Source organism: Anguilla anguilla, chromosome 4 (genome assembly GCF_013347855.1).
Source record: "Anguilla anguilla isolate fAngAng1 chromosome 4, fAngAng1.pri, whole genome shotgun sequence".
Taxonomy (NCBI): domain Eukaryota; kingdom Metazoa; phylum Chordata; class Actinopteri; order Anguilliformes; family Anguillidae; genus Anguilla; species Anguilla anguilla.
In genome coordinates, this window is record NC_049204.1 from 44,811,101 (window position 1) to 44,826,461 (window position 15,361).

The 15,361-nt window shown below is 41.8% G+C and overlaps 1 protein-coding gene across 8 annotated transcripts in view; it reads left to right on the top strand.

Moving 5' to 3' along the window:
• Positions 1-15,361, top strand: part of cnksr2a (connector enhancer of kinase suppressor of Ras 2a) — a 357,881-nt gene that overhangs the window by 301,395 nt on the left and 41,125 nt on the right. For 5 of the 8 annotated variants that reach the window (XM_035414892.1, XM_035414897.1, XM_035414895.1 and 2 more), the window contains one exon: positions 880-3,057. The exons of 1 other annotated variant lie outside the window; for it this stretch is intronic. In XM_035414892.1, the coding sequence (XP_035270783.1) occupies positions 880-1,104 (225 nt within the window). In that variant the 3' untranslated portion in view covers positions 1,105-3,057. Of the gene's footprint in view, positions 1-879; positions 3,058-4,510; positions 5,347-15,361 lie in introns of those variants that run through there. 2 more of the 8 variants (XR_004764907.1, XM_035414899.1) reach the window with 2 other exon arrangements.

Below are 15,361 nucleotides of genomic sequence, written 5' to 3' on the forward strand. Positions count from 1 at the left end.
ACAGGCTTGTCTCAGAGCCCCGCTGATCGCAGAACTGTGCTGCTGGGCTCCTGGGGTTCCCTACAGCTCTGATTATTTATCTCAGTGACTATTCCGGCACTTACTCTCACCAATGTTTTCTTATTATTCTTTCCATTCTGGTTATGGGCTGTGCTTCTCTGTTTGGGCTGTGGCTGTGCTGCTATCACTGTTGTTGCGTCAGGCCAAATTTGCCTGCGTGTGGTCCTCTGGCTGGCCTGGTTCTGGCTGTGGGTGCTGCTGCCTGTCTGGGTGGGGATTGGGGGGGTGTTTTGTGCTGCTCTGTGTTTGTTGTGATGTGTCATGTCAGGGGACAGGCTCCTGTTGCATTGTGGGTGAGGGGGAATGTCTACCTATCAGCCCAAGATGCTAGAGGTGCCTGCTCTGGTCCCTGCATTTTGTGTCTCTGTCTGTGGTGCGCTGTGCACTGAACTTCTGCCGTTGTCTCGTCCACCTGCTGTTGCCAGGGGCACTGTTTGTGCTGGGCTGCTCAGGGCTTCTCAGATTAACACTGGCTTTGAGTTTATATCTGTCAGAGGTGTACTGCATTTAACAATAGATGTATCTGTTTGAGAGACTTACTAAATGTAGTACTGTAATCCAGGATATATGTTTGAGGTGTACTAAATCTAATATAAGTGAGGTTGCATTTGCTCCTGGACACTGTCATTCTCCCTCTTAACGGAAACCTGGACTACTTATTAGATGACTGAGGATATGTGAAAGACCAGGACAGAGTTTGAGACAACAAGAGAAGGAATGAGAAAGAAGACAGAATAAGAGGGTGATCAACAAGAGAAAGACTATAAGAGAGAAAGAGTGTGTAACCACAAAATCTGCCTGTGTTTCTGCGCCCCCTAGGAGAGGGAGGGGGAGGTAGCGATGATTGACAGCCTGTTGGACAATCCCAAGCTCACATCCTCCGCCTTCCAGGAGTGGAAGAGAATGTACGTGGAGCTGTTTGCTGAGGCAGCCCCACATCCCCAGCAGGGTGCTCACAAAGAGAGTGCCAGCAGGACCCCTGAATCTGCCCCCAGAGCCCCAACACTGTCTCACACCCACTCTTACATTGAGACACATGTGTGAGCCCTGGCAGGGTGTCCAATATTGTAAAAACCTGCGACATGCTCTCTGTACCCCGGTATACAGGCTTATTCTCTGCACCCCCTTGTATACATACACACTGTACTTGGATTGCACATACGTTACACCCCCAAAACACAAGCACAAGCTCTACTCACAGTGTACATGCTAGCTCTGTACCCCAATGTGCATTCTCTGTACTCCCAATCCCCACATACTCTACATACCCACAATATACTGTACACACTGTCTGTACCCCCAATACACACACACACACACCTGCCCTGTAACCACTAATACCCACGCAGCCCAATGTCCCACATGTCATCACATATGTGCCAGTTGGCCCACTCACTGAAACTGTACCCACTCTTGTAGCTGCCATTGAAGCCGTAACCATAATTTGGTACTCTGTTATTGGACAGACTGGCTTTCAGTGGCCACTGATGAGGCCTCTTCTTCTGCCAATGATGGAGAGCAGAAAGTGGACATAACGGATAAACTGTGGGGCTCTGGTGGGACTGTGGTCATGGCTGTAGGCTGGAGGGAGAGCCTAGATCTCTGAATTGTCATGGATTTTTTCCTCCAAAAGAGGAACTTTTCTTGTACAGAAATGGGCATTTTAAACCATAAGCAGCTGCATTTGAATAGGGCTGGCCCCCTCACAGTACTTTGTAGTGCATCTGTCTGGTTTTACCTGTGTGATTGATTGTTCTGTTTTACCTTGTTTACAGAGAATCTAGAAGAGTTTACAAACTGTCAAAAGTATATTCTGTGTATTTAATATGCGGCTGTACATATTTTCCTTTAATGACAAAGTATGTTATCTGAAAAAAATATATTAAGCATCTCTTCTTTTAGCTTTTTAAACTGAGATCCACATACCACTGCAGCTGTAAGAATGTACTAGGGTGCAAATAGTCTTTGGGGGAAGGGGGCATTTTATCATTCTCAGTAGTGAGCACAGGAACAACAGCTCATTGCAGGTTAGATGTCACAAGTTGTCATTGTGGAATCATACCTCCGCTGTCTGGGAATTCATCATTTGTTGCTGTAAAAAAGTGGGTGTGGCTGCCATGGCTAATCTCCATGCTGTTGATAAAAGCTGTCAGTTACTATTGGGGGGAGCTATTGTGCAGAACATTTCAGCAGGTCCATAACCCTGGTGATACAGTAATATTGCCAGTAAGAAGCTAGAGTACTTGCTGTTACTATAACAAGGTATATGCCTTGTGGGCAGGGTTGAGGATAATTCACTTCATGAATTGGTAATGTAATTTGAATTAAAAACAAACCTTCAGGATGTAGTATTAAAATTTTATTTTGAATTACAGGAAACTGGATTTAATGAAATAACATTAATACAAATTCTACTTATTAAGTTCAACAAACATGCGTTCACCAGCTTCTAAAAATGCGCTATATGTTACAGATTACTGCAAACGATACTAATACCATTTACAATGCTACCTACCTTATGGTACCTTACCAAGTCAAATAGTGGCATGAAAACATAGTTCATTATAAACTGTTTCATCGATTAAGTAAAGCCTTCTGGGACTTCTATTTTTCAAATATTTAATATAATTTAAATGAATTCATCATCAACTGTATGCAGACTTTAAGTAATAGCAGTCTACTGCACTTAAAAATTCTGGTTGCATGGTGTGTTCTATAAAAATTTAAACTTTCAGTATAGTATTGATATTAAAGTAATGAATCATTTCAAACAAATTAAAATCTGTATAGAATTGCCCCCAAACGGGCGGCATGGTGGTGCAGTGGGTAGCACTGTTGCCTAACAGAAAGAAGGTTGTGGGTACGAATCTTGGTTTGGGGCCTTTCTGTGTGGAGTTTGCATGTTCTCCCCGTGTCCGGGTGGGTTTCCTCTGGGTACTCCGGTTTCCTCCCACAGTCCAAAGACATGCAGATAGGCCAATTGGATACTCTAAATTGCCCATAGGTATGAGTGTGTGAGTGATTGGTGTGGGTGCGATAGACTTGCAGCCTGTCCAGGGTGTATTCCTGCCTCTCACCCAATGCACGCTCGGATAGGCTCCAGCATCCCCGTGACCCTGCTCAGGATAAGCGGGTATAGATAATGGATGGATGGATGGATGGATGGATTGCTCCCAAACTTGCTCACAACTAAAATGCAGACTAAGGGTATCAGCAGGATAACCCATAATGGTTCAGCATTACAGAACATCATTGCATCAATGCAAGAGAAAGAAATTAGGAAGTTCAGTGAAAGTTCATTGAGAAATCCTTTAAAATATTTTTCTCCTCCTGTAAAAGTTTGGGAAAAAAGCTTCAGTCAAAAGGAAATTGTTCAGTCTTTACAGTGAGCAAAAAAGCATGAATCTAAATTCAAATCTCTCTATGTCAGTAGTGCTTTGGCTTATAAACAGATTACTGGCTGATACACAAACATTCAGCCAAGATCATGTGCACATGTGTATTACACAGACACACACATGCACACACACACACAGGCACACACACAATATTTTGGAATGAATCTATCGACAAACAGGAACAATATTTTGGATTGCGTATATCTTAAAAACTTACATATTTTCTTCATTTCAGGGAAATCTGACTTACAGCAACAAAAATAAACCTATTTATATGCAAAGTATTTTGGCAGAGCCATGGACGCTACGAATGTGATTTTATAAGGAAAGTTGTTTGATTTGGTTAGGAGGAAGCCCTTAAAATCTTACTTATGTTTCAGGTGTTAAACTGAGATTTTAGGCAACTTTTGAAATTTTTCAGGTCTTGCAAATGAAATGGAGCACTTACACATGCTGTGTCAGGAAAGGTTGTTGAAATCTGGATGTATGGAGTTAGAGGTCTTTAGAATGGGTTGAGTGCAGTGTTTAAAGGTGTTACAGGGTTGTTTTGGGCAGAACCGCTGAGTCCATGGAACCCCACACTGGCCTCAGTTTCTGCTCTCAGCAAACGGCAAATGTGTAGAGGTCTGGTGGGCAATTAGAAAGCTGTGGCAGGAGACTTTTCTGGAGACCTGTAATGTAAAGTTCCTGTCACAGACACACTGGGCCTTCATTTGTGTGTGCCTGCGTGTATGTGTGTGCGTATGTTCCTGCGTGCGTGTGTGTGTGTGAGTGTGTGTGTGCATGTGCCAGCGTGTGTGCTTCCGTGTGTGTACGCGCATGTGCATGCTTGTGTGGGCAGTGTACAGTAGCTTTTCATGGACTGGTGTCATGTGTTATGTATGAGTGTAAATGCGCACCGCTCTTCTAGTTAGTTAGTTTAGTTTAGTTCCAGGGTTTGTTTTGAAATAAATGCTTTTTAGAACTGTGATGGGTGTTTATTTGGTCATGATTTATTCTGTATATTTGCTTCTAAGTCATGCCTATAGAGGTTTGTTTTTCCCTTTCTCCAGGCATGCTGAGCATGTTGTTCAGCCTTCTTCATTGAGTGGGGATGTGGTAAAAACTGGCACAACCACAGCAGCATTGCCAGGTGGGAAATATTAAACTATTGTACCGGAGGCTTAAAATTTTTGGATTTTAAAGAAAATTATCGTACACAGCCAAAAAAGAGAAATCACAGGTGTAAATATGTAATTTCACAAAAATAGCGTATTTATTGTAAGCAACAAGCTTGTTTGACACGCCTACTCACATACTTCGGCCAATAAGTGCAATACCAACAGCCACAAAAGGGAGAAAAACATTTGCGCACCACATATGCTGCGTGGAAGCAGGCAACTACTCAAATGAATGAGACTCACGCTAAAAAGCCTGGTCTATGGATAATGTCAAATACAATTAAATCGCAATCGCTCAAACATGTAATCGTTATAATTGAGAGCTGTAACGTTACAATTCGTCAGCATGGAAACAACAGTCTACACTGTATAAGTCATCAGTGTAGAATTATAACGTTATGCTGTATCAATATTAGTTTGTTCTTGTGAAAGCATGTCTCTTTTCAAAACGTCCAAAAAGGCCCTACCTAGTCTGTGAGTTCAACTTCAACCTATGAGTCTGTGTCCGTCAGGGGTGTTTCGGAGGTTGATGGGGCTGGGGCAGTCATTTTTTGATACAAGTTTGCTGTGGTCAAAGAGCGTAGCATAACACTTTCTCTTTGCCTCTCCCCTGCCTTCGCCTGACTCCTCGGCATTACATGACATTACATTACAGGCATTTGGCAGACGCTCTTATCCAGAGCAACGTACAACAAAGTGTATAACCATAACCAGGAACAAGGGGCGGATTCTCCGGATGTTATACAGGAAAAATCTGCACGCCCGGCTTACCGCTGCGATGTTCTTGGAGAGGGACAACCTGTTGTCCATCACCACTCTGAGATTCTTGGCACAGGGTGATGATGTCACTAAGGTGTCCCCTAGGGAAATGGAAAAATCGAGGAGGGGAGAGGTTAGAGCAGGAATAAAGATTAGCTCCGTCTTACTCGGGTTGAGCTTCAGGTGGTGATTGTCCTTCCAGCTCTGGATGTCCCTCAGGCAAGCGGAGATGTGGGCAGGGACCTGTGTGTCCGATGGGGAGAAGGAGAGAAAGAGTTGCGTGTCGTCGGCATAACAGTGATAGGACAAGCCATGGGCAGAGATTACAGGGCCAAGGGATCTGGTGTATAAGGAGAAGAGAAGGGGACCGAGGACTGAGCCCTGGGGAACTCCGGTGGCGAGGGGATGGGGCGGCAATACTTTACCAGCCCAGGCAACCTGGAAGGAACGATCGGAGAGGTAGGACTCAATCCAGTCAAGGACTGTGCCGCAGATCCCTGTTGCTGCCAGGGAGGACAGGAGGATGGAGTGCTCCACAGTGTCGAATGCAGCGGAGAGGTCTAGGAGAATCAGGACAGATGAGAGGAAGGCTGCTCGTGCGGTATGGAGTGACTCACTGACCGAGAGGAGTGCAGTCACCGTCGAGTGACCAGGCCTGAAGCCGGACTGGTGGGGGTCAAGCAGGTTATTCTGGGAGAAGAAAGCAGAGAGTTGGTTAGATGCAGCTCGTTCAAGAGTTTTGGATAGAAAAGGAAGGAGAGATACCGGGCGGTAGTTCTGGATGATTGAGGGATCTAGTGTGGGCTTCTTCAGCAGCGAGGTGATGTGGGCCCTTTTGAAGTATGAGGGGAAACATCCAGAAGATAGGGAGGAGTTCACGAGGGAGGTGACAAATGGGAGGATGTCTGGTGTGATTGCCTGGAGGAGAGATGAGGGGATAGGGTCAAGGGCGCAGGTGGTATGGCGGTGGGAGAGCAGGAGCTGGGAAACTTCAGAGTCTGTGAGGAGAGAAAATGTGGAGAAATGGGGCAGAGGGGGCGGAGGGTGCAGAGGGGGAAAAGGAGCTGCGGATGTCTGCGATCTTCTCGTCAAAGAATGCTGCAAAGTTATCTGCAGTGAAGGAAGACGGGTGGGGGAGGTGGCACGCTGAGGAGAGTGGAGAAAATAGAGAACAGTTGATGAGGGTTAGAAATGGAGTTATGAATTTTAGTTTGATAGAAATTTGCCTTAGCGGCAGTGACATTTTGCTAGTTTTTTAACTAGTTTTTTTACATAAATGAAAAAAATAACATCGCTGGTAATTTGTAGGTAGCAAGCTAGCTTACATTTTACATCAGAAAGAATGAGCGGGAGAACGGCAGCCATGCGGCTGCTCGCTCCCATGGGGGCACGCACGTCATGCATCAAGCATAATGATTGCCTGGAAAGACTCGACTTTGTTTTTAAATGACTTTGCCTCTAAATACAGATCTAGGATCAGATTTCATTATCTTAATTTGTATATGTGAAAAGGCAAACCAGATCCTGAATCAGCAGCCAGGGAATTTTGTAAATTCATGCACTTTTTTGTGTATTGGCGGAATTATCGTACATTTGGGCACTTTTTGACATTATTGATTGTACATCGTACAGAGGGTAAAATTATGGTACAAATACAATAATTATCGTACACCTGGCAACACTGAACCACAGTAACCTGATTGCAGAACCAGGGTATCTCTGTAGAATGCACATTTTCTTTGCAAAGCTTTCAGGAGTTTGATCAGTTGTATATATAAACGATCAGGTGAAACAATATCAGTGTAGCTGAGATTGTCATGTTGTAGAAGATGTTGTCTTGATGTCTGTCGGTAACCTTTGACTCATTACACTCAGTGGTGCCTTCAGCTGGTATGCCTGTGTGCACTTTGTGTATAATAAGAGCAAAGTAAAAATATAATTCTAACCCCTAAAAATAATTGATTCCCTGTATGTCACAAGACAGTTTATTTACCACAGTGACTAATCTTCCTACCCTGTTATAAAATTCTAAAAATGAAATGATGGCAGGTATTGGTGAGATGTTTTGCATGGTGACAGCTAGTTGGATGGAGAAAAATTTATGTACAATGTACAGCAATAGGATTCACAACATTATTGCAACAAAAACGAGAGTAAACTGTAATTAACTAGGCAGTTTCATTATATTATTGGGCGTACTGCCAGTGCTGTCAAACTGACTTGTTCAGTGCCCATAAAGAATTTCCCAGAAAAATTAGATCCACGACAGGGACAAATCATAATTCTCTGTGGTAGTCCTCTGGGTTATTAGCCTAATTTCTGGTGCCAATAACTGCTACCAACATAAAATATGTGGCAAGCAGCTGTTAACTACAGTGCTGTGAAAAAGTATTTGCCCCCTTCTGGTTTCCTCTACTAATGCATATTTGTCACACTGAATGGTTTCAGATCTTTAGACAAAATGTAATATTAGACAAGGGAAACCTGAGTAAACACAAAACAAAAATTCTGATTTCATTAATTTAAAAAAATCAAACACCCATATCCCCATGTGAAAAAGTAATTGCCCTCTTAAACTTAATTACTGGTTGCACCACCTTCAAGAACAGTAACTGCAACTGCAACAATTATTTGACATCAGCTTTTCACATAATTTTCACAGATTTAGCCCACTTCTCTTTGCAGAACTGCTTTAATTCAGACAAACCCGGTAGGTTTTCAAGCATGAACCTCAAGTTCCAGGTCCTACCACAGCATCTCTGTTGGGTTCAAGTCAGGACTTTGGCTAGGCCACTCCAGAACCAAGGCCAACTAGGCCAACTTTAATTTGATCTCTTCTGCCATTCAGATGTGTACTTGCTTTAGTGTTTTTGAACACTGCCTTGCTGAATAACCCAATTACATTTCAGCTTCAGCTCATGGACAGATGACCGGACATTCTTCTTAAGAATTTTGTGGTACAGAGCAGAATTCATGGTCCCATCAATAATGGCAAGTTGTGTTGTTCTTACTGTGAAATGCTGTATGTGCTTTACTACAGCCATAATGGGACCTGTGTCATCCAAAAAAGTACCAATTTTGATTCATTCATTATCCCAAAAGGCTTGGGGGCTCATCCAGGTTCCTTTTTTTTTTTCACGAGCATTGATGTTTTGGCAGGCCAGCCACTCCTGGGAAGATTCACCACTGTTCCATGTGTTCTCCATTTGGAGATAGTGGCTATCACTATGTTTTGGTGGAGTACCAGAGCCTTAGAAATGGCTTGGTAACGCTTTCCAGACTGGTAAATTTAAACAAATTTTTTCTCATCTCCTGAAATTTCCTTTGATCATGGCAGTGTGCTTGTGAGTGAAGCAGTTTGTGGCTACTGCTTCACTCTGATGATGAGATTCAATATGAGTGAGGTTTAGATTCAACAGGGCTGGATGTAATCAAGCCTTGCTGTGCTCAATCAGTTGAATCTGATTTTCAATTAAATTTAGCTAACTGGTTGATTGAGTTACTAAGGAGGCAACTTTTTCACATGAGTGATATGGGTATTTGATAACTTTTTTCATTAAATAAATGAAATTATTTTTAAAAAAATGTGTTCTGTGTTTACTCAGTTTCTCTTTGTCTAAAGATCGGAGACCGTTAAGTGTGATGAATATGCAACAATAGAGGAAGAGGGAAAATAATTCCAACAGGTACATTTTACTACGAGACCTAGCCAATGTGTGATTAGAGAACTAGGCTCCAAAGCCTGGGGCACTAGCCTACCATTACATTTTTTTTTTATGGAACCTTATTGGTACTGTTTTTTTTTTCCACAAAATTTTCTATAACTCTCCCAAACATTCATTCACACAATGCTAAAATTTGACAGAATGGTTGAATCCCCAGCCACACCCATATAACAAATTTGGCCACAACAAGCTGCAAGGGATCTCTATCCTGATCCCCAGAATTCACTTTGACACACTATATCTGTTCTTATGATATAGAGACATGAAACGTTTTCATACTGAGTTCACTTCTAACAATGAACAAAATATAAATGCATTTAATGAACCTATACCATGTTAGACTTTACACCCATTTCTTGGAAAAACACTATGAATCTTAATAATTTGTAAGTCTGATCAGCACGAAACTTGACTTGCAAGCTTGATTCTCTAATTAAATTACAAAGCAGAAGTTGCAATGTCAAAATACAGCTGAATAGCGAGCCAAACAATTTGATTTATTCCAAGTTATTGTCTTGAAACATATTTTGAATAGAAGGGCACAATGTTCCAAAAAAAAACAAAAAAACGTGATGATACCTTAAAAATATGCCTGCCACGGCAGATTTAATATTGAGCATTTATGGCCCTTTATCCATTTTAAAAACAATACTGCACTGATAATAGCTAGATACTGAAATATTTGCCTTTGGCTTACTTTCTTCCTCTGATTCACTTGAGCACTGTCTGCACATGAGTTGAATAATGATTTTTGCCTCGGTTTCCTATTTTTTCCGTCTGCAGACAGTATTTTTCTTTTTCTTGTGAAATACGTAGTATATGTCTGATTGACTTGAAATTTGGAACAACATTTGGAACACCCTAAGTTAAAGTTTATATGATCAAAGATGGTGATCAAAGATTGTAAGATGACAGCCAATCACATTGAAGTAATGTGAATCAGCATACAATTCTAAATGATTAACATGACATCGTACATATTAATACATTACAAGTTGCTATATATGTCATGTTATAAAACTTGGGTATAATGAAGTGTTTCTTATGGGCAGTTTCTCTCGCTTTCCCTTGCTAATGATCATAATTTGCGTGATGAAGAAGGGAACAGCAGAAATTTGAGCCCCACTCTGTAGTCACAATTACCTACGGATAAATGGTTTGTGCATTTGAACTTCCACATAACAAGATATTCCAGAAACCAGTTGAAGTTCATTCTACAGATGTGCAATGCAAATAAGCAAAGGTAAAACTGATGGTAATCTCAGAAAAACAATATAAAAAAACCTGAGATAATTTACTGATAGTTAGACTTTGGTGTTCTGACAAATAGACCTACCGCCCCAGGATCACTTACCCGGCACCTGTGCATAATTGTCAGACTAATTTAAAAATTAGCGCTACCAGCTCATATTGTTCTACCTTGACTGTAGTGTAGAAGAGCCCAGCATCATAAGCCTATCATTACCTCTAACACATGAAAAGGAGGTCTAGTTCTTAAAATGTATAAGTAGAGGAATTTAAAGCTAAAATATCATTTTAAATGAATTTATTCGTTATTTTGGAGAAATATGAACACTTTTCCTCATTGTTACCCATTCAAGCACACATAAACGGGGAGTGGGGGCGGGGGCGGGGGGCGGGGGCGGGGGGGGGGGGGGGGGGTAGCGCGGTGTAGCGAAGGCAAAAAAGTTTAAGGCTATGAAAACATTAACTCTTGTGACTTCTTAAAGGTTTTTTTTTTACTAGCTCTTGATACAAGGAATAACAGTTTGCAAGAGCTAAAAAGTAGTTTTAGATGTACTTTTAAACCATAAAAGGTTTGTTTACCTTTGTATTGTTTGTAAACATTGAAGCAAAATAGGCCATCTAGAAGTTCTACTCTTCAAGAATATAGGACTATATAACCAAAATTGATACTCAAGAAAAGTTACACACTTCACTTTAAAAGGGACATTCTTCTGCTAAATTAACTCAATTACCATGACAAAACAGTACTTAGTTAGAATGTTTTATCTTTTTATTTAACAATCATATAATTTGAACTGGGTCCACATTCAAAGCCCTCTCTCTCTGTCTCTCTCACACTCAATGACAGAGTTTACATGCTTTGTCCATGCATTTAAACCTCCTCGACTTCTCGTAAAAGATCTCTAGTGCTCTTCTGTATGGAATGTCTCTAGGTGGTGGCCCATTGATGCTTAACCGCATGCATGCAGCCAGATGCTCCCCCTGCAGCCTGTTCCTCAGGTCTGTCTTGATCTGAAATTTTAAAAGAACAATATGAACTTGTGGAGGGACAATGGGGATTACATTTTTAGATCAGTTTTAAGGCTATTTAAATTCTTACTCTTTTCATTGTTGAAAAGTCACTTTCGCAGTTGACAGAGGAGATGGGGACTGTTAGGGCAATCGCTCCCAACTGACTAAGGCAGGGATAGAGCTGTCCCCACTCCTCCTACTGGGCAACCATGATGGAGAGCTGCTCCATACCCTGAAAACATAAAAGATTTTTATACAAACATTAGTCCAAAACTTCCCAGTCCTCCTCCTGGATCTTCATAATAAGTTGTGTGGTAGTAGATACCTGGAATGCCCTAAGCAGGACGTGCTGCTTGTAGGAGGTCCACTCCTGTAGGACAGTGGCCTCGGACTCCTGCAGGAACTGCTCTGTGAGGATGCTGAGCTTGCCCGCATTGGTCTCATCATCCTTACTGGCAGCTCCAGGTTTCAGCACACTGAAGACCCCCAGAACAGGCAAGTGCAGGAACCTTCTGTCTAGGCTGTCATGGAGGCCATCAATGTAGGGATCCATGACTTAAGTAGTGACATAAGAGTGGAAAGAGTGACGAGTGTTTGAAAAAGTTTGTTACAAGATTATATTGTGCTTTCAAGTGTATATTTGATGTTGTTTTGGGCTTTTTGTTCAAACAAAACCCCCATATTACAACTAAGTTGAAAGGTGATGAGGATTGATATCCGTGAGCACCGTGTTTATTATTTGTTTATTTTATCAGCCAGATAAAACGTAAGTAATTTACAAGGTCTAATGGCTGTTTTCTGCCCTCCGGTATCCTCTCTTTCTCAACCTCTCTCTCCCTCTTGGGCTGTCTCCTGCTCTGTGTGCGATATGTTTAGTTACTCTTTCTCTGCCGTTAACGATAGTTTTACCTGTGATAAGTGTAGGTTAAATGCTAGGCTTACGGAGAAGATTGCTGAATTGGAAACTCGCATCTGTACCTTACATGAAATTCGAGATAGTTTATAGAATCCTTCTCGGTTCCGGATGTACCCCGGCTGAGCCTTTGCAGGAAGGCGGGTGGATTACAGTTCGGGAACGTAGTCGAAAATTTAAGCCACCAGTGCTTCAACATCCTATTCACGTTTCAAACAGGTTCTCCCCCCTCAGCACACACCAGCTGTGAAAACTGTTGAAATAACTCTGGTAATTGGCGACTCTATTTTAAGAAACGTGAATTTAGCGACTCCAGCGACCAGTGGCGGTTCTATAATGCGGGGCGCTGGGGCGCCGCCCCACTAAATGCAAAATAATTATAAAATAAAAATTGTTTTGTCGTACAATGCCCCTGGCAGTCTGTCAGCGCCTGCCAGCATTAATTAAAAAGTGGTTCCAAAATCAAATTGTATTTGGTTAATTTCTGTGTGATTTTAGCCTACTTCCTAGGTGAAGGGCGCCGGCCAAATGAGTGTGTATGTAAGTCTTTCAACTTTTGGCAAGCAGGTGATCTGAGGCTGCTCTCTAAATGGTTGCTTCAGATTTTCCACAGGGCGCAGCTCCAGACACTCCTACTTTTATTGGCAGCGAATTGGTATTGTTTTTATGTTTTTTGATCTAATGTGATTGGACAATTCTCAACGCTATCTTTCATGTTCACGCCCGTCATTAATATAACTGCGACTGTCACTCCTGCTCCTTAGCTAGCTGACGGGTACTTTCAGGAGATGGCAACTTCAAGTAGAACCACGGAAATAAAAGAAAATGTGGTTATTTCCTTACAAAAATGCCCTTTCACAAGGCGTTCAATGGAAGAAAAAAGAAGATAAAGGAGCTTAGACTGGACCGACCCATTTTACAAATTCAGCAGCAGGCAAGTGATCGAGGACGAGCATACACCCGGAACGGGCTCTTGTTATGACAAACGGAGTTGGCTCGCTGGATGTGGTGTAAGTAATGCCTTTTATTGCTTTCCCTGTTTGCTATTTCAAAGTGTCGGCACCTAAGCGTTGTGGACAACGACGGGGGTACAAGACCTATAACATCTTTCTGAAAAATGCAAACAGCACGAAAGTAGCCGCAGCCCTCTAGACAATAGTATGAGACTAAATTTTTTTGGCAGGTTTAGCACTGCTGAACTACAGGATTGGCATTGGAAGGCACAACGAAGAGATGACAAAATCGACACATCCTGTCCAGAATAATAGACTGTGTTAAATTTTGTGGAGCCTTTGAGTTGGCTTTGCGTGGCCACGATGAGAGTGAGAGCTCCGATAATCCCGGGATATTCCGTGGGATAGTGAATTTTGTTGCCTCCTTTAAACTTCAGAATTCACATTCACATTTTGTCCAGCAGATGGCAGCAGAAGGCTCTATAAATGACATTGGAGTTAGCTAATATTTTCCTACTTTTTTATGACTTCATAGAATGTAACAGTGGCAGTAAAAATGATTAGTAGTTCCATATTTAGAAATTGAGCTGTTGCCTGTTGGTAACTTTAGGTGATGTAGGTGAAATGGGCATTTTGTAATCTCTACATATTATTTTATATTATTAAGGAGGGCAAAATATGTTCAAGTAGTGCTACTGGCCAGTGTTTAGGCAACATTAGTGTGTTGTGTTGTTTTTAGATTTATTTATTAAATTTTATTTGCTGAGCTATGAAGTGCTGCTTTAGTTTGTTTGTCCCCCCCAAAACTGCGCCCCCCCCCCCAAAATTTTTATCACCAGCTGCCACTGCCAGCGACCACAGTACAATGCATTCCCGGGGCTAGAGCGACAAATTTAAAAGTGCTGGCTAAGGCTAAACTTAAGTTTTCTAAAATTGTTATTCATGTTGGCGCTAACGATATCCGATTGAAGCAATCGGAGATCACCAAAGATAATTTTAAATCGGTATGTGAATTGGCGAAACAGATATCTGGGTCAGTTATTTGCTCTGGCCCCATTCCCTCAAGGCGTGGTGACAAAATCTACAGCAGATTGGCATCACTAAATCGCTGGTTGTCTGTTTGGTGTCCTGCAAATGGTGTTGGTTTTATAGACCACTGGAATACTTTCTGGGGGAGGCCTGGTCTTTTGAAAAGAGATGGTATTCACCCCTCGTGGGAGGGTGCTATTCTTATCTCTAGTAATTTATCGTGTAATCTTAGAAATTCCATTTCCTGATACACCAGAACCAAGGCCAGGCAACAGACCTACTGTCTTACACAGATTTCTGCTTATTCCCAAAAACTGCTGCCCAGGTTACATGCTATTGAGATAGTGTCTGTAACCTCGACCAGAATTTAGCCTTGCTAAGAAGCCCATTAGGGGTGTTTGTATGGCTAATCTGCAAAAAACCAGACCACGTTATTCTACTAATAATGCGGCTGACAAAAAACTCAGCTAAAAATTGGATTAATTAATATCAGATCACTAGCCCCTAAGGCAACTCTTGTAAATTAATGAATTACTGATCACCAAGTTGAAATCTTATGCGTAACTGAAACTTGGCTTAAAACTGATGAATATATTGCCTTAAATGAATCCACCCCTCCTGGCTACAGCTATACTCACGTTCCCCGTCTGACGGATCGTGGCGGTGGTGTTGCTGCTGTATATAATTCTAATCTTTTTGCTACTTTGAAATCCGGCTTCAAATGTAACTTTTTTTGAAGTGCTTGTTCTCAGTTTTGCACATCCGGACAAAATAAGCAGTCAGTTTTTTCCTTGTAATTGTATACAGGCCACCAGGGCCATACAGTGGCTTTTTACTTGAGTTTGCTGATTTCCTTTCCAGCCTGGTTGTTAATTCAGATAAAGTAGTAATTGTAGGGGACTTCAATAGTCACATGGATAGTGAAGGCGATCCTCTCAGATCAGCATCCTTGTCTATCATTGAATCTATGGGCTTCAATCAACATATACATCAGTCCACACATTCGTATAACTATACTCTTGATCTGGTCTTAACTTATGATACAGAAATAGCAAATATAGCAGTTATGCCTAAAAACCCTGTGCTATCAGACGATTATTTAATT